This window comes from Vidua chalybeata, chromosome 5 (genome assembly GCF_026979565.1).
Source record: "Vidua chalybeata isolate OUT-0048 chromosome 5, bVidCha1 merged haplotype, whole genome shotgun sequence".
Taxonomy (NCBI): Eukaryota; Metazoa; Chordata; class Aves; order Passeriformes; family Viduidae; genus Vidua; species Vidua chalybeata.
Genome location: NC_071534.1, coordinates 33637839 through 33663358, shown reverse-complemented (window position 1 = coordinate 33663358; position 25520 = coordinate 33637839). Strand labels below are relative to the sequence as shown.

The window sequence follows — 25520 nt, the reverse complement described above, 5'->3', positions numbered from 1 at the left end:
AGAATGCAAAATGAAGCCTGTCTATGTGTATATAGTGGTGTGCAGCAAGTATGGGTTTCCCAGGGCCATATGAGCCCAGAGCACTGTAAAGTTATCTAAAGAAAATGATAGAAACTGTAACTATGTAATTCATACCTGCTGATACCTGATATAAAAACTAATAAAGACAATCACCAAAGGTATCTAAATTTGAATCTATATGGGAAACCAATCTTTAGGTACATGGTATTTAATCTAGAACCTATTAAAATGTACAATATTGGTTAACTCTCAGCTTGCTACATTTAACAAAGATCTCTATTTCAGGTTACTTAGTTATAGAAAATCCATCAAGTAAGTTTACTAAAGATTTTTATGTTGTGTTCATCACTGAGTCTCACTGTGGTTCTCTCCTCAATGTTTGTTAGAAAAAACCTCCAAGCTGCGTATAAATCATAAAAGCATGACTAATTGCATGGTAACTGGAGAAATGCTTTCTCTCTCTCTGGGGTGAAGTCTGCATGTCTGTGTTTTAGCTTGGGAAGTAATACATGGTTATTTAAACTCCTCAGGATTTAAAAACCATGTCATTATGAGAATGAAGTCACTGCAATATTTTATATGTCTAAAACCTTGCAATGTTTTCTGTCTGACAAAGAAGTATTACGTACCTTAAAATGCAATAATAAGTTTACATATTTAATGTCAAAACTTTGCCTTGAAATGCTGTTGCCTATAAAAACAATGATAACTTACAGTACTGTTAACATTAACAACATTAAAAATTTTGTGAGAGGGAGCAACAAAGGGATAAAATGTTTATCTTTTAAGTGATCGAAAAGAAATCAAATAAGCATGCTTATTGCTGTAAGCAATTTATAATTTTCTGCCTATAAATATCATTTTCCATTGAGCTGGAAAATATTGTTTATTAATAAACTACAGTTATATAACAAGAATGACAAAGATATTCCCTATGGGTTTCTTATTCTTCTGTCCTTACTTTCAGGCCAATAAGCAAGAAATCCTTTCTACAACATGTTGAAGAACTTTGCACAAACAACAACCTAAAGTTTCAGGAAGAATTTTTGGTATGTTGCTAGCAGTTGTCACAACATCGCAAGACCTTCAGTTGTTTCGTGTGTCACATTTCATGTCCATTTTAAGCAAGCAAGGCCATGAAGGACTCTGGCCTTGATAATCAATACCCAATTACCAGGTTGATTGTTTAGAAAGTAACAGTACACTGATTTGGATTCTGCAGCCTATACTACAACCTGGTCAGAATTATTCACCTTAGTGTCAGCCAAATATGATCTTTTTTAGTCTCCAACATTTCAAGACCACCATGTTTATGTTTTTACATATCTAGTGTTGCATATATAGGTTTTCTAAGAACAAGATATTTAGAGTTTTCTAACATATACACAGGTATGTTTAACTGCTATAAATATGTTTGTTTTTCTGATAACTCCAAAAACAGAGTTAATGTTCATTCTGTAGAATTTTCAGGCCTCAGTCATACTGCCGTGAAACTCAGGAATGTTTTTCTTTCATAGATTTTAGTGCTGAAAATCAAAGGTTTGTACATGGTACGTTTTGTTCCTCTACAAGTAATAGGGCATATTTCTTATGCTCTTGAGAATAGCTTCCATATGAATAGCCTCCATTTCCTTACTTGAAAATAGCAAGCCTGTCCTTCTTTCTGAAAGGGGCCTCATTCTGAAAATATACATTACAGATCATATAATACATGTATAGTTTCAAATTTAAATCTCAAAGTTTTCACTATTTTCATTAAGTAATATTTTATGGTATCATATTTTTTTCTCAACAATAACTTCTTGTTATTTCAGAATCTTTATCATCATTATCTTTCTTAACACATACAGTTGTTTGCCCAAAAATAATTTGTCAGTGTCCAGTGACTTTATTATTTTGGATTTATAAATTTACCATGAATAATTTACCAGTTGGATTAACAAAAATGAAGACTTGACAATTGGCTTTTCTTCTGCTAGATTATAATATTTCAGTTTCCAAAGAAAGACTAATATAAGTGTATAAATATTAATTGTATTTCCTACAGGTTTTTTGTTATGCTCATTAGGTAAAATTGGTCTGGATTTAATAGTAAAAGGCACCATAAATTTCTCAGAGCAATAGAAGTGTTATTTCACTTGAGCAAAAAATGATTATAGTTACATTATGCATGACTGAGCAGATGAAAAGTTTTAATATCAGTAACACTTTCACATATTAACATTCATTACTAGAAAGTCTCTAGTATTACTTTCTTTAGGTGCGACCCACATTGGCTATGCCTTACAGCATTGTAACATCTTAAATCTTAAATAGTGTTTTATCAAACCAAAATCTTTGCAATCTGCTTAAAATTTAGGAAAATGCAAGAAGCTGAGGTCTTCTTCAAAGAATTTATATAGTCAACCTATAATAGACAGTTTTATATGTCATTTAGGTTTTCAGGTTTTTTTTTTCTCTCTGAGCTTCAACTTCCATGTTTCAGAGTGTAGTGATATCTTCCCAGATGACTTGTCCAAGGGCAGGCAGAATTTCAAGGTAGGTTCAGTCCCTCAGTATGAGTGTACCTATATTGCTTGTAGCACATGTTTTAACAGATAAACAATAGGATTAGCAGTGCACTTGAAATTACATTGGTAATGACAATGCTCAGGAGCAGGCAATGCATGCAATAAACAAGCAGACCTCATGATCTGCATTTTTTTTATCCACATGCATTATTCTACTTTTATATAAATGACTTGAGGGTCCTGCAATATGTGTAGGAAAGATTAGCTCAAGATATAAACCCATATCTGAAGCACAAAACTAAATGGTGAAACTGGGACAAGTTTCCCATAGAAGCTGTGAATACCCTATCCAAGTGTCCAAGGCCAGGCTGAATGGGGCTTTGAGCAACCAGGTCTGGTGGAAGATGTCCTTGCCCATGGCAACATGTGGTTGGACTAGATTATGTTAATGTCCCTTCCAACTCAAATTGTTCTATGGTTCTATGAAAAACACAGTGCTGAGCTTGCTTGGGCTCTCAGTCTGTCTCTGGATGAATAAATTCAAGTTTACTGGGAATGAAATATGAGAATATGATAATTTACACTAATAAACTGTAGTATATTCCCTGTGTTGGATTTGGATTTTTTCACCTAGCAGTCTTCCTGGACAATTCCAAGATATGCTTTGGTAGGTTAAGTAGTCTAGAGTTAATTTGCAATAGGCAGTTAGTAGACAACAAATATGGTTTGGAGTTTTCCAGCATAAAGGTGTGTCTTTCTATTTCACTTACTCTTGTAATCTATGGACATTCCCAGTTTCATCTAATTTGCTTGACTGACCAAACTGCAGTGCCAGGACATCTTCCAGGGTCAATCTTGGTTCACATGTGAACCAGACCTGTGTGTAAATGTGATGAGAAGGAAATCTGGACCTCAGAATGGTCCTGGATCAATTTCTTGTCAGAAAAGACAAGTTTAAAGAAACCATAGGGAGCAAAGTAACTGATGACAGGCATCACCTCACTGCTATTCAAACTTCCAGCTTTCCAGCTGATTCCTGCATCTTTCAATACGTTTGGGAACTTATGCTTTTCTAGTAACTGGTAAATTACTGAAACAGAAATACTTGCATAATACTTAATTTATGATAAGTTCTGCTCATGAGTAAAAAAAATGAAATCCTTCAAAGGGTAACCAGTGTCACAAATGTACTACAATAAACAAAATGCCAACTTTTTATTTTAAAGTTTTATGACTTTGCAAAGAAACATGATTTCTGTGACTGAGTTGTTACTGAGTCTGGAAACCCAAATACTCTTTCCCCAAATATGAAAATAATAGACAAGACTGAAATCCCTACTAATGCAGAAAATTGGTATGAGGCTTTTGAGCGCTTGTTCGGTTATGGAAGCATCATTACAAAAATAACAGTATCTGCTTCTCTATTTCCTCTCTACTACAAAGAGCTGTATAATGGTGCTTCTTCTACAGTAGTTAACTGGCAAGCTAAAACTCAGAGGAGTGAGGCAAATGAGGGAAGTTAAAGGTCACATGATATAGCCCAAAGCACTTGCAAAATTCAAAATAGGAATTTTGTGTATGCCCTTCCTTCATGAAAATATTCAATGACAGAAATTTTGTGACAGTTTCAGCTTTCTGAATGAGAGGAATTTTAACATCTCCACCTTTAACTGTGTTTTACACACAGGCTGACCAAAATATTTGAATTAACAATGAAAGAAAATGACTGAAATAAAACATCCTGGTTTTCCATGTTTCATTACCTCTCTAATTTGTTTATTTATTTGCAAGAAGATTCCCATTAAATTTTATTCATAAAAGACAGACTGTCTCAAATACCTCGGCAAAAGGGTATAATTAATAATTGAACCTAATAGCAAGACTGCCCAACTTTTGGAAGTAGCCCATGCAGATAGTAACCGCTAATACTAAAGGACAAATTTGAAGGGATTTCAGCAAAATTTTGTATTGTGATCATTCAAAGCAAAAAATAGACCTCAATTTATATCTTAAATAGATATATATAAAAAACAGACTTGTGTATAACATTTGTCAAATAAAGCAAAATTCTATTGAAGTTAACAATGTATTTAGAATTCTGGGTTTTCTGCATCTTCTCTTAACACCAAGGTCATCACTTTAACACATTTTCTCCATTAACAAGTTCTGAAGTTAACTCTTTTAATCAACTTTGTAAATTATACCTGTTTATGCACAAAAACATCCCCATCAAATAAGTTCCTCAACATGAATGATTTATCCATCTCTGTCCTCTGGTAGTAGAACAAATGGCCAGTTATGATGTTGCAGTACAACCCAAAATAACTCTTCCTACCCCTTTCACAAACAGTCTCATGAACAATAACTAATTGTCAGTTGTCTCAACTTAATTAAATTCTCATCAGTTCTCATGCCGTACCACAAACTCTCCCAAGCTACAGGAGTCAGGAAAAGGCATTATTCAAAACTAAGTCTGACTCAGTAGGGCATGGTAACCAAGCATGTGACTTCATGAAAAATATCAGAAAATTACAAAAGGTGATAGACTGACTTTATCCAGGCTTTTAAAGGTGAAAGTTCATGTAAGCTTAATTGTTCAAGATGACAGCATTGCCTGCAGTGCTGCATCTAACATTGCTGATTTAACTGGTGTTGACAGTGAGGTGGGAAGCTCTGTAATGCTTCCAGCTGTTCTTAGAAACGCAGTGTTGCAAAATTGTAGAGTTTTTCCTCTTACTGGATGATTGTGTCATATTTTAAATTCAAGTGGAAAAGTTTTCCAACAAACATTTATTCATTTGCAGGAGCTTCCCAAGTTTCTTGAAGACCTTTCTTCAACAGATGCTGATCTGCCTTGGAACAGGTCTAAGAATCGTTTCCCAAACATAAAGCCATGTATGTGTGTTTACTGATCAACTCCTCCATTTTGCTCTTTACTTTCAATAGTGTAACAGATATTTGGAATGCAAGTGTATTTTTGTTTGATCTGTCTTTGAAATAGCAGTACAGTCATGTCCACATTATGAAATCATTTTCTGTCAAGTAATCCATCTTTACTTTGTGGGTTTTTTTAGAGACAGTTTTATTTGCAAGTAGCTTTCAACTTGCTCTCACAAGCTTTAATATGCAGGTGCAAGAAACTGTAGCCTCAATAGTTTCTTGGCTTTGTAATTCAAGCCACATAGCAAACTCTTTAAAATTCTTCCTCATTGGTTTTTCCCCCCCTCTTTAGTAAGAAGTAATTTTTTAAACATATAAAATCCACATTTTTGTGCATTCAGCTACCTCAGGAGTCTGGATATGCTTTCTTGTGGATATGTGTACATATGCTACAAAGGTTCCACAGAAGATCAGAGTGACTGTATGATAACTTATAAGCCCAGGCTAGATATTATCACAAGAGACAGGAGTCTGTCTCTCTATACTCAACACTGCTTCATTTTTCCGTTAATAAGACAAGAAATGTCATTATTATTTTAGGCATTAGCTGTGATGTGAGATGGAGTGCATAGCATTCCTTGGTTAATAATGCTACATTCTATTAACCTTTCAGAGCAGCTGTTCCTGCTGTCTACTGCCTTGTTCAAGACATATTCTAAGTCACAGTCACTAAAAATTTATCTTCATCACAGACAGTAAGACATAAACAGATATGTTTCATAAATATTTAACTTTGTATTCTAATGTTCTTTACTAGAATTGAAGACCAACATCAAAATTCTGGTGTTACACACATGATATGTTTCTTGGATTTTGATATTTCTGTATATGTACTGTGGGACCAAATCAGAAACCCTAACTTTTTTTTTTTTTTTTTTTTTTTTTAAATAATGACTTAACTTTATGTAAAAAAAATATATATATATATAAAAGTGCCAGAATCTGGCTTAGTGACCTGGGCAGCAAGTATATAGAAAAAACTATCAGATCCCTGACCCTGCCCTTTGATTCACACAGAAGCTGTGTGTGCTAAGACAGCATAGCTTGAAGTACACAGGCTCCTTTTAGGTACAGAATCCTCACATATATACATAAAATTAGAGGTTTTGGCTCATTCGCCACTTAAATTATCTATAACATGTCTGGAACACTGAAGAAAGACCATACAGTAATCGAAAAAGGTTAAATTACCTCTGTACTTAATGTTCTACTTCATCAAATATTGTTACTGTTAATAACAGTATTTTTGATTTCTTAGCACTCCAGGAACACTTTTTACATGCTTCATGGTTTTTGAACCAATATTTTAGTTAACTAGACTTTACTTCCATAATAGATAATAACAACAGAGTAAAGCTGATGCCGGATGCTGGTATTCCTGGATCTGACTACATTAATGCCAGCTATGTGTCTGTAAGTAGAAAGTCTCTCATATTTTTACTGTATTTGTTTTCTGGTAGAAGAGTAAAAAGATTACTCACAACAAAAAGAGGATTCTAATTTTTCTTTCATTCACTATAGCCACTGTTGCCATGACTTTATTCAAGTGACTCCTGTGGCACTAAACATGGCAAGTTAAAAAAATACGTATGCCATTTTCATTGCTAAGAAGTGATTTCCAAAAATAATCAAAACTGTGTCCAGCAAGTTGCTTTTTATAAATTATCTCATACCATTTTCATAAATGGCAATAGTGGAGCTCCCAGTGAGGTAAATTGTTTAGATAGGTGTTATTTGTTCTCTTGATTCTGGAGTTAAAGTTGTTGTATATGAATAGGACAATGCAAAGACATCTGAACTGAAAACTTTCATAGAAATGGCTAACAGTTTTGGGATGCTCCTTCTTATTTTGTGGAAGTTATGATAGAGGAAAATGAAAGTAGGCCTCTTGAAGAAGAAAGTAATACTATATTTTTTATCCTCATCTTTCTTCTCAGACTTTCCCATTTTCTTATTGTGTGCGCTCAGTAAATTCTTCATCTATATTTTAATCTCATTTTTGTCCTGGTGAAGCTCAAAGTGTGAATTATAGTTATGCATCTAATCTCTTCTAGCAGTGACTGGTGATCTCACATGAGGTCAAGATTTGATTACATTACTTTTCAAACATGTAGCAAGACATGCAGAGTGTAATGAAAACAGATGACCCAAAGAAAGTAGAAATAGTTATTTGCAGGTAACTAAGAGATATTACAGAGACTAAGCAGTACAGCTGAGAGAATCTTCCTTTCTTATGAGCAAATGATATTTATTCCTACTATGTCTTTGTTGTGAGAGTAAGCAGATAGGAAGAACCATGCCACATGATGCTGGGACTACACAGAATGACTGAGAAGGAAAGGAGAAGCATCTTGGAGCATGGTCTAGTCTTTACCCTTCCTGTCACTGACAGGCCAAGTCTTAGGCAGAGAACACTAACAGCAACTTCCAAAAAGCTGCAGCAAATGCCAGCTACAGAGTGTTCCCTGCTGAGATTTTGCTTGTATGCATACATTTGGGATGACCATTCATCAGTGAATAGACAATTCCAGTGTTACAGTTTCTCAAGGCTAAAGTTTTGCCCTTTATCTGCTCTGACTTTCCATGTTTGTAGATATATAAATATATAAAGGCATATAGCTGTAAACATGCAATATGTATGTGTATTTACATACCTGATTACCTAGGCCTATTTACATATGCATGCTTGTAAAGAGAGGAAAAGAGAAGTCTTGTGCATAGTTTCAACAAATGGGAACTCTGCTGCTACTTTGACTTTCATTGGTTAAACAAAGTCAGTAACTGAACTGTGAGCTTTGCATCCCTGAATTATAGTTTCTCACCTCACTCTTAAACTAAGGACGATTAACATAGTTTCCCTGCCAGCTGTTCTTTATATTATAGATGGAGTAAGTGACAGGCAGCTGTGAATTATGGGGCTATAATTCCAAAAAGAAGGTTTGGTGGTGCTATAAACCACTGTTTATAGCAATAAGCAGAACTTTGAGCAATAAGCTTTGAGCAATAAGCAGAACTCTGTGATATTATGAACTGCTAGTTCTATGGCATAAATTTATTGCTATTATTGCTATTGTAGTTATTTGAGATTTTCTGTAACACATAATAGTTCCTGTAGATGTACTTCTTTTCTGTGAGAAACCAGATTCATGTGAAACCATGCACTCAGAGCATCTATAGATTTTTTTCAATAAAATTCCTTCTTCCCACGTTTTACACCAATTTATAAATTAACCAAAGAGCAAAAGCCAACACTAAAATAAAAGTCAACACCTTCAGTAGGTTTCTTGAAAACTTTTAATTGGAGGTAATTTATTTCAATGAGCTTCAGCCCCTGAGTAGATCTCAGACAATTACTAAAGAACAAGGTCATTAGTGTGTGTATTACTTGTACTGGCTCTGAGACTGCTCCTTATTTGTTTCCCTGGCTCCACTGCTCCTTAGCACTATTTGGTTCTCCTTTGTTGGCCACCTCTTGATTTAGTTCTTGGTGGCTTCTAGCAGGATCTGCAGTAAGTATAATATGAAAGCTTAGATACTTTTAAATGGGAATTGATGACCTGATGTCCCTGTAATATCTCTACTAAATGCATTTCTGTTACCATGGCACTTCCCATACTTTAGTAGAGTAATTGGTTCATAACTGGACTACCAAAAAAATCCATTTCTTTCTTAGTTTTCCAAGGCAGTCTGTCATGCAGTGACTGTTCAGGCATATGCCAATTTGCTTAGTATGTCTGACAAGGTTTTAGCCTTAGGCATGGCAGATACAGGCACAGCTATGAGTCACATGCAAACTCTTTTGTTTCCTTGCCAACCATTATGTATTAAACATTTTCTCTTTCTTAGGGCTATTTATGTCCAAACGAGTTTATTGCAACTCAGGGACCATTACCAGGAACAGTGGGTGATTTCTGGAGAATGGTGTGGGAGACAAGAGCTAAAACACTTGTGATGCTCACACAATGTTTTGAAAAAGGACGTGTAAGTTACCAGTGAACCAGTTAAAAGCATTTGATATAATTGGAAATTCTGTATGTAGTTTCCATCATGATTATGACATGATGATTGTTAATTAATTAGTAATCATCTCCCTGCAGATAAGATGTCATCAGTACTGGCCAGAAGATAATAAACCAGTGACTGTGTTTGGGGATATAGTTATTACTAAATTGATGGAAGATATTCAAATAGACTGGACCATCAGAGACCTAAAAATTGAAAGGGTAAGCCAGTGCTGGAAGTTGATAAAAAAAAAATTCATCCAACACCCAAAAGAACATCAAATATGCTATATCCCACCCAACTACTCCCTCAATCTTTCAATTCTTCTTTCAATCTTTTAGTGCATATGCATTGTACTGCCTGATTGTTCTGTACTTTATTTTCATTCATGTTTTATTGCCTTAGAATTTCTGTCACAAAGAGCTCAGATATTTGTCCAATATGTTATCAAGGGCCTAATAAAGTTACTGTACTTCTGGTCTTGTGGGAGGTGAAGTTTCTACTTGGACACATTGGTGTCTGTTCTAGAAAGAAGTAATCCTAACCATTCTGGGATCAGACAAATCCCTTTGAATGTATCCCTCTCAGATAAAAGGGCAAGATTTTCTGGTGCAGCTGTTTTGCATTGTACCACCAGCCATTGGCCTCCACCCCCAGGAGATTCACCTAATATGAATGAGAATCATCAGTATTACTCCTACTCTTTGTGCTGGGAAGGAGGAATAAGGGTACAGCAGAGCTCTTCTCCTTTGTCATGACCCAGAACTACAGTTTCCATGCGTTGGAAAAATTATAACCCAGCATTGACTTGAAACAGCAGGTGGGCTCAAAAAGCAGTCTGGGAATAAAGATCCCAAATTAAGTCAGCTTTCTGTGGCGCTCCCAGAATTGATTTGTGTTGTATATAGTTCAGCCAGATCTTAGGACCTGAAATTGGCCATGCTAATGCAGGCATTACCATCCTGTGGCATGTGCATATGACAAAGGGCACACAGCAGGTAGGGGCTGGTCTCAGCAGTCACTCGATAGGGATGTGTTGTAAACATAGTACAGAGAAACTGAACATTTAAAAATTATTGAGAGAAGATAAACCTTTTTTTCTGCTAAAAATAGAACATAGAGAAACAAGACTGGAAAAAGGACTATTTAGAATAAAAATGAATTCCAGTGAAATGCCAAGTCACTTGTGTTAACGAGGGTGAGGCTGAAAAGAAGATAATCTGAATTGACTAGGTGATTCATTTACTGTAGCTGAACTACCCTGCACAAAAAGCTATGCCCTTTATAAGCATGTCATTAAATGTGTTATATTGCTGATTTTAAGACTGTACGTCCATTCACAAGTGGGTGAATGCTTGATGATCTTCCAGTAAAGATAAAAAGCATATGTGAAGCAAATAACTCAAAATCATTGCCATTGTGAATTTCTCTTCCATTTTTATGTTGTTCAGTTTAAAAATAATAGTACAACTACAAAGTAGTTGCTACACATAATTGTTCACCGTTCAGTATTTCTTGCAATATGAAAGAAGCAAGTGATTGGTTCAAAAGCAATTTGAATAAATAGAAACTGGTTCATTACACAACAGTTGATTAAACTGTGATACTCTTTGCTGCAGGATATTGTGAAGGCTAAAAACTTACAGGGATTCAAAAAATCTATATAAATTAGTAGAAGAAAATAATGATGGGTACTATTAAATTTCCATTTACTGTCTTTCACTGAGGCAGTTCACAAGTCACAAACTATTAAGAATGGAAAGGATATTCTGAAGAACTACAGCTACATTTTTGTCATGTTTTATAATGTTCCCTAACATTTTTTCTTGACTACTGTTGGAAAGAGCATATTGATGTAGACAGGCCTTTGGCGTGATCCTGTTCTTTCATTTTTATGTCCTTCAAAAGTAATCTGGATATTAGATCATAACCTCTTTTTTGAGGTTACTTTTCCTGCTGCTCTGACTGAGAGAACATGAAAGAAAATGCATCTATTTTCACCCAGTGCGTGTATGTTTTCCATTACCACGTTGGATCAGTCTTAGAGTGGTTTTCAGGCTTTTTTCTGAACAAATTTGGCATCCCAGCTCACTAAATTTCTAAATGAGCCATAGAAACTTCAACCTGCAATCTACAAATTATAGATATATAGATATACATATTATATAATGACTTAAATCAAATGAAGAGTCACTACTGAAATCACTCATACTTCCTGAAAGATGGACTTGATGCCATCCCTCAAAAAACATGCCAGAAGTTCTGTGCGCAGCAAATTATCTCTTTGTGTCAGTAATCTTATAATTATTATGCTATTCTAACTTCATTTTCTACATGAAATTACTGAGAAGGTTACATGTACTTTACTGAACCTTCTGTAGCATTTCTTCTGTTAAAACTGCATTATTGTGTGTCTTTCAGCATGGAGACTGCATGATGGTGCGGCAGTGTAATTTCACTTCTTGGCCAGAGCATGGAGTCCCTGAAACTACTGCACCAATTATCCATTTTGTAAAACATATCCGTGCAAGTCGAGCACATGATAAGACACCAGTGGTGGTTCACTGCAGGTAAGTATATTCACCAGATCATCGTTTGGTAGCTTTGAATCTCAAGTCCATAATAATGCACAGGAAAGTTGCCAGAACAACCACCATGGAGACTGAGTGCACAGATATGCAGTTCTAGCAGTCCTTCTTACTCCTTTCCAGAAGGAAAAATGCCAATGTCTGTTCTTCTGTTTATGGAAATTCATTGAGGTGATGTTAGGGAAATAATTCCTCCAAAATTACCATAAAGTACTGCTGGATTTTTCTCAATTTTCCTCTTTAATCATAAGAAGAGGAATAGCAAATGATATGTATTGGTTTAAATTATTGTAATTAGAGCTCTTCTTAAGAAGCAAGTATTAAAAATATATTTAAAATGTACATGTCACATATCATAAGGAAGAAACTATTTGAAGAGAGAATGACAAATATAAATAAGGGTTTGCATAGGCCAGATTTCAAACTTGGATGCCTGTAAAACATAAAATCTATATTTAGGCTCTTAAATAAATGGTCTGGTGGTTAGAGGTGTTCAGCTGTCATAGTTTCCACTGGTTTCATTAACACCCTTAAACTTCTGTTTGAAAGAGTGTGTGGGGAGGCCTAAGTCTTAAGGAAACCAATGAATGTGACCTGCATTTTGTGCAGGTCAGTGTTCCCACTCAATGAGTGGGCAACCTCCATAAAAGGGATCTGAACTCATAGGTCTGCTACTGAGTCTTTGCCCCATTCTCACTTGGTGTGAGTCTGGAAATAAGTGGACAGGAAAGGTGACTTTGATGCTACAAATCTTTACCACTTTACAATGCACGGGAGTTCTTTTAATTTGTCCTCAGCATCCTATGGGTGCCACCCAGAAAGGGTAGTAAAACCTTAATTATTTAATATTATTATCTTTGATGAACACTTCCCTCTACTCCAAGGACCAGAGAGACTATGACAGGAGAGAACAACATGGTCCTCATGTTTTCAGGACATTTATATTCTGTGGGGACTCTCTGAAAGGAACTCTGTATTTTTTCAGAAGGGAGATATGTAAAGGGGCCAGTGTGGGCCTGATACTTCACCTGTGCTCAAATTCCTGATGGTTATAAAGCATCACTTTGTATTCTCATATCCAGAAAACTCATTCATTACTTTTTTCTCATTAGATATTGCAAACTCAAGAATTCTTCTATATATATCTTGATTATCTGCAATAATATACCCTGCATTTATTACACCAATTGCAGAGAAGTCTGATACTTATTTGGAAACTATCCTATTCATTATAAGACCTTGAAATAAAACACTACCTACCAGCACATCTTGCACACTCATCCTCCTTTCAAAACGATTTTCTTTTACATTTTTTTCTAGATCCCATGTTGTTTTGTCTCAAATACTAAAAGTATTACAGAATCCCAGTATGACTTCACAAAATCTTGTGATTTTTTTCTCTCAATTAATGAGCTCTAGAAAACTCACAGAAAAGCTGTAGGATTTTTTTTTTCTACTCAAAAAGGTTTGGGTCATATGAACATATAAATGAGTAGTATTTCATTTATCTGATGAAAATGAGAAATCAAAAATTATGAAAATGTGAAATCAAAATTAGAAAATGGCTCAAATCCAGATTTCACTTGATCCGACTCAGAAAGAAATTCACAAGATGTAAATACTGAAAAAAAGATCTAGGTTTTATTTCAAAAGTTTTTCTTTTCACAATAAACAATTTATCCAGAATATTCTAAGAAAATGCTGAAAGCATTAACATAAAAGCTTTATCTTATCATGTTTGCAGTGCTGGTGTTGGAAGAACAGGTGTTTATATTGCACTTGACCATTTAACCCAACATGTAAATGACCATGATTTTGTGGATATCTATGGACTTGTAGCTGAGCTAAGAAGTGAAAGGATGTGTATGGTACAAAACCTGGTAAGATTTATCTATCCTGTTTTCTTGTTGTTGAAAAATTAGTAATCTCTTCACATGACCTAAAAAACAAGACTAGAACAGTCATAACAATCAGCTGTATAATACTTTTTCTACCAAATCCTGCTTTTATTTATTTCAAGTATTCTGGAAGTATATTGTCTATATCCACCTAAGTACACTTAGGCAACAAAATCTTGACAAGTGCTGAAAAGAGTGCTATTTATTTTTAAACCTAAATAATAATTTCTCAGTCTCTAAGAAAGTTTATTTCAAGTTTTGGGTGCAGAACAACTGTTATATTAAAAACGGATTCACATATTCTCCACTTAATTTGACTTTATTTACTACATTAATTACTACATTAGTATATTTTTTTTGTGTTTGAAAATGTGACATAGTCCATCAAACTTTAAAATATTAATCTATCCTTGAACTCATTATTGATTAATTGATTCTTTTTCAATTTCTTTAAGTAAAATAGTACATATGGATGTATTTAATCACAGATTTCAAACTGTTCAAAATCAATTTGGTTTTGAGTCTAAAAAAAGTACATTTCTGGTAGATTTATTTTGTATGGCTATAAGTCAGTGATGACCTGCTGGTGAGGAAGACTTCCTTCTGCTGTATCTGGAATTCTGAGTATATATAAAGGAATAATACAAGAATTTTAAGCTGATCCTAAATGCCCAGTGGAATGGAAATCAGCTTTATTTGGGTAAAGCTTCTGGCATAAGTCTCCTGCTGGCCAGATCTAACCCAGGGCAGCCTGAAGCCTTTGAGTCTACAGCATGACTTACCAACTTCTCAGTATGGATGAGTAGTTTCAGGATGAACTTCAACATGACTGACGGATATAAATTGATATTAATGTAAGAAGACTTGCTCCATTTGGAATGAAATTCTGCTATTCCATATCACATCAGATTATATAAAAAGTTTGTCAGAATACACAAAGCAGTTAATCCTTCTTCAGAAGATTTTATTGGATCTTCTGACATCATCTGTCTTGTAAGGTGCAGTCTGGATACCATGTGCTCTAAATTTTTCCTTTTGAAGTTTTCATGCAGCTAAACAATTCCCAGTACTTTCTTGTGATGATGAATTCTGGGAACACTTTTTGGTTCTTGTTTTACTTTTTTGACTAGAAGTAGAATAATCTAGAAATAAGTCAAAGGCTGGAGCACTCCCAAAATAAAATCTTTAAACAGTGAGATATTCAATAATATTATTTTATGTTTCTAAAATATGCATCATTTTTGTATATCTCTTCATTTGAATGTTTTGGCAGGGGCTAGGGAAAGGTGTGCCAAAATGCAATACAAGATGATGATGTCAGAGTTCAGGTTTCCTAATAAATCAATTATCTATCTGTATGCTAGCTGCAAAATTCTGAGATAGCCTGTTCTCTGTCCAGATCATTTCTAGCTCATATTTGCAAGACTACAAAAGTCAGATCAGCAACAAAACTTGCCCAAAGGGAATAGTCTTGTAAAATTTTATGGTGGATTCAAAAGTCAGGCTGTTCTGAGAGTTCTGTTATAAAGCACTGTTGAGTTGCCTATTAATCAGATTTTATGTGATCAACACAGAAGATATAAAAGAGAGGACCAATTCCTTCCCAGAACTCAGTAAAGAAATCCCTCAGTCGAACTGTCTGTAAGATCTATGAGTAAAACAAATAAAAGCTGATTGCTTTCAGACCTGTATTTTACTTGTTTATAGCTTCAAAATAATGCTCTTTTTGCTAACAGAGTCACAGTGTGTTACTGTAACCAATGGATGAGAATAGTGACGACTGTCACTGTTTGTAACTGAGAAAGTAACTAGTTACACATAAATAGCCAAGTTAGCCTGCTTCACTCTCCTCTGGCAAACCCAGAAAGATTTTCATTGCTACATCATCAGAAGTAGTTGTATGAGTGCAAGAGATTACAGAGCTTTCAGAGGCTGCATTCTGAACTGGAATAACCAATCTAAACTCCAATGAAATTTAAGATCTTCATTCTAGAAATCCATGTTTGTTTAGCACACATATCAAAGTTTATCTTCTTGCCAAGTACAAAGGCTAGTTTGAAGTAATGTCATGCTATTATTTCAGTAAGAAAGTTATTGAAAGGTGTAATGGTGCTGCATGCACCATGCACAGAAGGCCTGTGAAAAGCTGTTTTAATTACCCACAGTTCTGGAGCTGTGACAGTAACTCTTATCCATGTAAGCAAATTTCTCTCTTACATCTGAGACATTTGAATTCCAAACTGATGGCAATTCTGAAACAAAACAGCAATTACTGAGAGAAAAAATATGTAAATATTTGTACCTGTGCAAAAGTCAAGGGTTAAGAGTATGATTTTGGTGCAGGTATTCCAAATCTATCTCGACAATGTCCTGGTGCAAAATGTTCTAGCTAACCCAGCTTGAGCAGTGGGTAGTTGCAACAGGTGGTTTCAAGAGGTCTCTTCCAATCTGAATGTACCTGCCTTATTTTCTGCATCTACATATACGATACTTCTCCTATGTGACTATATGCTTAATCCATTTATTATATTTCTATCTGTTTTCATACCTTTATTTCATTCTTACATTATCTTATTTTGTTTTCTTCTTTTCAGACTTTACGTTCTTGAAATTGTCAAATTAACTTTAGTTGCCCACTCTTTGTGCTATCATATGTTGAAAATGAGGCTACAGCTCAGGAAGTATCGCTCAAACTACTGGGTTAATTTGTTCCTAGCTGTGGTGCAAGCTCCTAGAACATATAGTTTTAGATTTACTTGAACTTCTGCATTTGAGTGCACCCTGCTGGTTTTCTCTATGGTAGAAAGAGGAAAATGTTCTTATCTAGATATTACATTAATGTGGTTCTGTTTCTTCAGTCTGCATCTCATGGCATGTCTTTTCATAGAACAAACATTCACAGAAAATTGTGGAGTAGTCTACTAGTCTCAGTAATGGTTAGTCTAATTTCATATATCTTACTTATATATCTTAGAATTAATATGTTTTGGCAAATTTAAAGCATTATGTTTCATAATAATTGAAGTCAGATCAGGCATATATGGTATGGTCACCGAAGTGCTGAGATTGCTGAGGTAAACTACAGTTACTTTGAGATTTTCTAGGTGTTGCAGAAAAAGTTAAAAGGTTTTTTGGTATTACAAGTAGATTTTTCTTCTAATCAAGCATCTTTAAATTCACATCTTGCAGGCACAATATATATTTTTACACCAATGTGTATTGGATCTGTTGACAACCAAGGGAAGTAGTCAGCCCTTATGTTTTGTAAATTATTCAGCACTACAAAAGATGGACTCTCTGGATGCCATGGAAGGTGAGGAGATACAGACTGTGTCAAAATTATTTTTTCACAGTAGGTGCAATGACTTTTCTAGACGAAGAAGCAGCAAAAAAGTCCTTTGACATACATTTTTTGCTTCAAAAATATAAATATGTAGCCTTTTGCTGCTCTTTATTCCCCCTCACAATAATGGTCAATGCTCAAGCTTTCCCCACTTTTTCCATGCAAGATCTTTTAAATTCAGTGAAAAATAGTTATCTGCCGTAAGTTATTATTTGTTTACAAGGTAGGTTAATTTAATATATCTGTTTCTTCTGCAGGTGATGTGGAGCTTGAATGGGAAGAAACAACCATGTAAATACTAGGAGTACTATGTAATACTAAATATTACAGAAAAGGAGATTTTGAAAATCAAAGTAATATTTTTCTAAGCACAGGGGCCAAAGTGAATTCCCCTATTTTGTTGATTAAAGGAAACACAGATGATTGAGACATCTTTTCTTCTATCAATGTGCCTTCATAAATAAGTTTAAGTATTTTATCCAAAACACCGAGCAATAATGGTTTGGAGTACTTTTGCACAGACTGCGCTTCTGGTGTTATATGAATAGTGCATTCAGTATGTATTTAAAGTGTATTTGAACACATTCCTATTTTCCAAACTATCTTTGTAAAAGAAAATGAGCCAAATAGGATGTAAAAAATTAATATTTCCATTGAACCTACTTCGGTGTGAATTTGCTGTGTTCTGCATGTTTCGGTTTTAAGTAAAAGCTAAGGTTTCTTTACTCATTCTTGATAGATTGGCTTCAGTGTTGTCAGTTCTTGCAGATTAATTCCAAGACCATCACAATGATCTTTACCTAAGTGTACGTTCTTGTGTTTTGAATATTTTTTTTACAAATTGTAGTACATCAGCTCATGATCCTGAACAGCTGAAGAGTCACCTTCTGACATGGGGAGGATTATTCAGCTTTTACACAGCACACAGTAGCTCTTCAGGGACACTTGGGGCTATTTAAACTATTTTATAATCAGCAGGTTGGTTTTTTTTATATACATAATTATGATTGCATATGTTCTGTGCATAAAAAATGTGGTTTACATTCCTGATACTTTTTCAAGCAGATAAAACAATGTAAAACTATAAATCTATTCTCTGCTAAAATGAATGCTAGATTGACTTATGTAATAGAATGTTTAGAATTCATCCACCTTTCTTGAATATAACACTATTCAACATTTTGAAAGGTTGCTCAAAATTTAATATCAATGTATTTTATAACATGGTAGTCAAGTAAAAAGGTTTTTGCACCTTCCTTAGGTTTGGCAAATTACTGCAGACACTGAAAATTATGGGAGCTAATATCTAGAGATTTAATAAAAGAAAACATCTTCCACTTCCGATGATGATGTTAATTTTTATTAATGGAAATAGATCTGAAACAGGAATAAGAGAAGCAGGAAGCTTGTATCTGAGAAGAAAAGCAAAAATTAGTAGATTAGGAAGACTAGAGACATAATGAAACTGTGTGCTCTGGTTTTACATTGAAGTGACAGTATTCAATTGATATTACTGGGTGGAAGGGTTGATTGCTAAGTTTTTCTCAGGTAAAGAAATATATCATCATTCTGAATAACAATGGAGCTATGACCTTAGTATGAGACGCAAAACATAATAGCAAAGAGACTTTGAAACTGCCATCTTATATTGTGTTTAGACAGAAGAAATCAAAGCTGTCTTGTTGAGGCATCAAGCTTAGGGAAGTCAGACAAAACATTTTAGAACCTTGAAATATGTATGTGAGTGGCTGTTCTTGTGTGCACACACTCTGAACAGAATAGCCAATGAACAAAAATTTCCATTTCTTCGCTGTAGTTTCCAGACAGAAAATGCTATGGACAAGGTAACATGGTATTTTTTCAGAACTAAACAATGGTGTTTTTAGAAACTGGCAAGGATGGTACAGTGAAGACCCTTTGTCATTTTGCAGAAAGTGCCAAATATCTAAAATGAAAATCAAAAGACAGCATTTAAGGAGGTAGAAGTGGTCTACAGAGATATTTCGGCAATCTGTCTTTTAGGACGATCAACGGTATGGTAAACATCACCTGTCAGGCTAAAAAGAAAACAATGCCTTTTAAAGCTTGATAGGGGGAGAGAGAGGTGATGTCCACAGCTGTTCAAGTCTCTGGCAAAGCATTCGGTGCAGCTCTAGTTTCATTTGGTTCCTATGAAACATGTGTTCTTCATTTATTATACATGTGCTTTAAAGTATTCTGACAAATTGCTTATAGGGACTTACAGATGTTTTCCGTGATTTGTGGTTGTACTTGGTAGCAGTACAGGGAGCACTGTGATAAATTGACATTATAAAGTCATAATCGTATATAGTCTTATATCCACAATGGTGGAATATCTAGAGGAAAAATCTAAGCCTTATGCGACTCAGAGATTAACTCCAGAAGTCCTAAATGTGCTTAAGTGTTCTCTGGCTTTTATAAAATACTTAATGGTGAAGATTCTATAAACTCCTTTAGGGGACCTGCCTATGGTTACACTGTAGGTTACACTGCATTCAGTAAACTCTTGCCTGACAGAAAATGTGACTCCCTTTTCTCTATGAAAAGTAATTCAAGTACTTTACTGTACAGTTTGACATAAGCAATTTGATATATGCCACCTTGATGCATTTTCTACTGTCTCCAGGGTAAAAGATAATATTCAGCATAAACTGGCCACAGCTCGTAAGGTACATGGTCAGGGAAAGAAGTATCCCCAAGCAATTCTCTGCAAGTACTGGTTTTTAGTACAAACACAGCAGTAGTTTGAACCTTACTGTGTTTCTGCCAATGCTTTGCAGGGATAGAGGAGCATCCATACATCAAGAGATTCCTCCAAACCTCAGTTCAGTTATAAAGGAAGAAGTTTCACTTAGTCTCTTGTCTTCCATCCCTCCTTCTCTTTTGAAATGACCCTTCTCTATGGTGGTGCTACTGACAGCACGGCAGAGCTGGAGTCAATTGCTATTTTAAGAGTATATGAAGTAGCCCATCCATTCATTTTTAATATCACCATTCAATTTTCTACAAATTCTTGGCACTACTAATATAGCAAGAGTGTACTCTGCCAAAATTAGAAATGGAATGAATAAAAATTGGAGGAAAAAATCAGAAATTCTACAGGATTATTGAAATTAGGTCACACTGTATTAAATTATCAGGGAAATTTCTAGAGACCGGTATATCTCCATACAAAGAAAAAGCAGTATATATATATATATATATATATATGTATTTATAACCAGTTCTGCTAGACATCCTTCCAAGAGACTATTGTCAGTACCCTTAAAATACTGACTTGTTCTGTTCACAGACTTAACAGGAAGACAGCAGAACATTAAGTTCTTGTTGAATTTAAAGCACTTCTTATACTGTTAGAAGAGTTGATAAAAATAATTGTGAGTTCAATTGTGATTTTACTGCATATATGGAGATATTCACTAATTTAATTTCTTCACATTATGTGAAAGATTAATAATGTGAATTAATCTATGTTGTACCATTGCTGCAATATAGAGTATGATCATAAGCAGTTACCAAGAAAATCAGCAAAGATCAATGAGTCAATCATATTTCATACTAAGGTAGCATGACAGGGAGCTTTCTTGGTTACATACAGCAATTGAAAAGCAACAAAATGTGGATATGAATTTGCTGAGATTCAGGGTACAAAGCCCTGTGAAATTTGTGAAGAGAGGAGATTTTTTTCTGAAAATGTTTTGACAGCAGGTTAAAATAAAATTTGAGAAGTCCCTGTTTCAGAGGGTTGTATATGTGTTAAGCATAACATAAGATGATTGTCTGTCCATGGAAATATACAGTAAAAATAGATCCAAAATAATTTTTCTTTTAAGACATATGACAAGTATTTCATTAGCCACTGGTTTAGAGGATATACACATGGTAATAATGAATACAGGGTTGTTTTGTAAATAAGTTATGTGCGCATTCAGTGCTGCAGTGCACTGAATACAGTAGACTGTAACTGGAAACCATTGACTCATAGCACTGAACAAGTCTTTGTTGGTTTTGATTTTCAGGAAATGAGTTAGAGAAAATGTACTGAAAGGTGATGCTCTGTTTCAACCTTTCCTCTGTGACTGCTGTGTCACTGCTCTATGGCTTTGAAAAAAAACAATTCCTCCCAGCATTGTTCTCCATGTTCTCTTCTCTTTTCTAATGTTGTGTTTCTTATCTGTATGTGACTATATGAGAAGGAATTGCAAGCAGTAAATGGGTCATCTGAATTCCAGTACTGCAGGCACAATCTGCAGGTAGTGGTCTTACAGGTGTGTAGTGGTCTTCCTGCAAACCTTCCCTCCATCTCTTTCCCATGAGTTGATTTCCAGGTGACATCATGGATGTCATCAGATGAGTTGATTTCCAGATGACATTAGCAAAAACATCAGCCACGTTTTTGCTCTGACTCCTGTTCAATACATTTTCTGCCCTGTCCTCTCTGTGGCTATGACTACCAGGTAAGTGCAAAACTACTTCTGTGGTTCCAGAGCTGAGCTATGTTACCAGTGGCACGTCTTTGCAGCATCAGGTCTGTATACAATTGTAAAGGTAAGCTGATTTCCTATCCAGAAGTTCCCCTTACTGCTATAATAAATTCTGGTATAAATTTTAGTATTGATCATTGTTCAGTGTAAGCTGAAGAAAGCAGGATGGATTCAGTGTTTGATATTTTGCATGGAGATTCTCTTTTACCAATAACTTTGCCCAAACAAAGCTGAACTAATTACTAATTTTAATTGTTTCTTCTCACAGCTCCCTTATCATGTAGGCCCTTTCTCAGATTCTATGTAAACAAAACTGAAAATCAATGGCTTTTCACCACTGAGTGTATAACACATTTCATAGATCCCACATCATCAGGCAGCTTGCAATGAAGTTGTAAGTCTGTATTTCAGTTGAAAGACAACATTTAGAAGGTTTCAGATATATTTGGATCATCTCACTCTGCTTGTTGATTGGTGTTACCAGGGTGATCTTTTTGTAGGATGACAGCTGCACCCAGCTATCCACTGTAATCATGAATAAACTGTTCCAGTACTCCTTACAGTCAATACTGTGAGAGCTGGGGGAAGTTTTACAAGGATGTTCCCAAAATATTTTGGAGGAGATAGAGTTCTGAATGATATAAAAAGAATACTTGGGTACTGGAAACCTAATATGCAGCTAAAGCTGTACCATTAACAGCTGCATTCTGTGAAGCCTGCTGAGCAGGGGGTGTGTCCTGGAGCATACAGAGCATATTTGGGACAATATAACAACCTGAGTAATACATGGTGCAGGGAACTCTTGCCATCCATGCAGGAACAAACTTAAATAAGCTGTACCATAAAATGTCCCTGGTTTACTTGGAAAACACTAATGCAGGTAACACCTATTATGACAGCTGGTAACATCCTTTGTGATTCAACTTAATGCAAGGAACAAAGGACTCTATTTAGTCAATTCTTTCAGTAATCTTAAATATAGAAACAAATACTTTGACACCACAAGTGTAGAACATGGACAGACTGTATATAGACAAGGAAGATTTTCTTCCACTCATGGAGACACAAGCATAAAATGAATTAAACCTGTATGTCCCTCTCTTTCCCTCAGGCTGCTATCTGCATGTGTTCACCAGTTGGGAATAATATTAATTCAGGAAATAACATTAATTCACTTTTAATTTGATTCCTGTGTGGGCAATCCCTTTCTCAGAATCCAGCATAAAGCAGTTACAGAACCTTCTGTTTGGATTCGCAATAGCTCCATCTAACTATTTTTCTTATAGAATTCTACTAATTTTCTGTCAGTATTACAGGGACAATACACAGAGTGTGAATCTGGGCTTGCATATTGTGTACAGAATTCTTTACTAAGCTGCACTAAAACAATACTGCACTCCACGCCTGGGTAAGGAATTTACCTGAGGAGAGTGGCTGCCTAGCATATAATCCTACTCCCTTTGAGAACAAGATAGTTATCTGACAATGCACTGTCCCATTCAGGGAGTCCAGACAATGTTCTCAAAGCTGTCTGACATTTATATGTAGGAGTTTAATCTGACCTTTCTCTGCTAAGCATGAACAAGAAAATTCAGGTCATTGTCAGCAACCCATCTTTGTTGCTTAGAACACCAAGAAGCAAACCTCTTGTTTAACTGGTATTAATAGTGCTTTTAACTTATAAAGACTTAAATGTCTTCGTGGTTTGTTCTTAAAATGCACTTAAATTTTGATACATTTCTGTCCTTTGTGTCTTTTTTTTTCCTCTTTCAAAGTGGGGATCTGGAGATATGACTTTTAAATAGTTACAGGTTGTCTTAGGAAAAGAGTGAGCTGTCCTGATAAAACAGCCACTAGGAGGATTCTTTGATACAAAATGTTCTATCATAATGGCCAGTTTATTGTAATTCCTAAAAATACTCCTACACCCTGTGATGTAGCTGTTATTGTAAGAAAACATATCTACTAAATATCCTGTACACCAAGAGTGTGACTGAATGCTCATAAAGGCAGATATATCAATCACTTCTTGATTTTCCCATTCTTTTTTGCCCTTCCAGTTCCTATTATCCTATCCTGGCACTCCAAAGCAGGTTTTGGGGACGTATCAGGTTACTAGTTAATGATGAGTAATGCATCAGCTATATTAATTCTGTCAAAATTTAATGAGACAAGCATTCCCCTCTTGCATATTGGTGCGCTCTCTCTGAAACCAGAAGAGATTCCTGGCATCACTACTAGTGCCAGCTGGCAGTCAGCAGAAGATGGTCCTCTGCTAATGTGGGAGAAAATCTGTTCTTAGTTCTAAGTTTTCATGGACTTTGCATATCTGAAACAGATCACTTAATTTCTATATAAAAAATACCTGTCAAACCTTTTTTCCTAACACTTATGTGTCCTATGTATTTGTATTTGAAAGCTCTGGGGGAAACCAGTTTCTCCCAAAATGTCTTTGTCACCTTCTGTCACAACTAAAATTACCATCTAAGTAATAAATTCCTTCTCCATCCCAACCAAACAAATGGGCAGAAGATTGTTAAGCATCACTACGGATAGCATCACTGCAACACAGTGCTTGTGCTTTGCTTAGCTTTCATCATGCCTTCAGTTCTCTTGTCTTGACAAGGAAGAACCTGTGGTAGGCAGTGGCTCTCAAGATGAAGGGCATTAGTTAAGAGAGATTTTGCATAGCATTAACTTCATCTTTCTGGAAAGATTCTAAATCTGAACTTCAGGAGTACAGCAGGTAGTTATCAACCAAGGCATCTTCTTTCTTTTTCAGTGTTTGGGAAAAAAATCTCCCAGCTCTGTGTCTGGAATACTAGAAAAATAAAAAAAATTACAAGAATTAGCTGAAGATCACTTTTTCTAGCTTGTGATCATTATTACAATATATCACATCCACACATCCTTTATTATCTATGCATGCACAAGCAGCTACTCAAGCTCTTGAAACTAAAAGCACATCTAAATCAGGTGATGTCTAAGTCATGTCTCAGTCACGTCTAAGTCATGTCAGGTTTGACTAGCTTTTTTTGGGACCATTAAATCTCAAATCTGCAGAAGTAATTGATTCTGATTTTAAGACTAAACTTTGGGCTGTCATAATATCTGGTTCTCCAAAACCAGGAACAATATTTAGCAGTGTTGTTAAGTAGACTTTGTGAAACAAAATTTCTCCAACAGGTGAAAGAAGAAGAAAGCTTCTATTGAGATAAAACTAACAAAAAGGGTCAAAATGGACAGCTTGTGTCAATTCCAGAAAGATTTAAAATTTAGACATGAGCTTGAAAAAAATGTGTTAATTGAGCCAATATCTGTATGAAAAGAACCGTGTACTTAACAAAAGTACATTGAATTATGTGCTTGAAATACATGTATTACATGCTTAGGAGAAAAAAATACTGCATTAATTAAATACAGAAATATTATGTATGTTTTGCTTTTTCCTGAAAGAGAAATTCCAAATAAAAGTCAGGGTTTGGGGTTTTGATTAACTTGGCTTAAAGGTCCATCTTTCAAATATGTAAATCTATGAGCAAGACTTTATGGTGTCATTTCTAAGAAAATACAAATCAAATTGTGTTTTCTATTACAATTTCTATTCTTAAAAAAGTCTTGGTAATCTATATAGGATATTTTCAATCACATTTAGGAAATCAATACAGTATATACTGTAGAAGATCTATGTACAGTTCTTTCTGGAGAAGGAC

The 25520-nt window shown here is 35.1% G+C and overlaps 1 protein-coding gene across 1 annotated transcript in view; it reads left to right on the top strand.

The window, feature by feature from the left end:
- Positions 1-17994, top strand: part of PTPRQ (protein tyrosine phosphatase receptor type Q) — a 100032-nt gene extending 82038 nt beyond the window's left edge. Inside the window, exons 36-45 of the mRNA XM_053943543.1 lie at positions 307-333; positions 989-1070; positions 5336-5426; positions 6808-6884; positions 9318-9452; positions 9569-9694; positions 11895-12043; positions 13806-13941; positions 17149-17272; positions 17560-17994. Of these exons, the coding sequence (XP_053799518.1) occupies positions 307-333; positions 989-1070; positions 5336-5426; positions 6808-6884; positions 9318-9452; positions 9569-9694; positions 11895-12043; positions 13806-13941; positions 17149-17272; positions 17560-17597 (985 nt within the window). The 3' untranslated portion in view covers positions 17598-17994. The remainder of the gene's footprint in view (positions 1-306; positions 334-988; positions 1071-5335; positions 5427-6807; positions 6885-9317; positions 9453-9568; positions 9695-11894; positions 12044-13805; positions 13942-17148; positions 17273-17559) is intronic.
- Positions 17995-25520: the final 7526 nt, after the last annotated feature.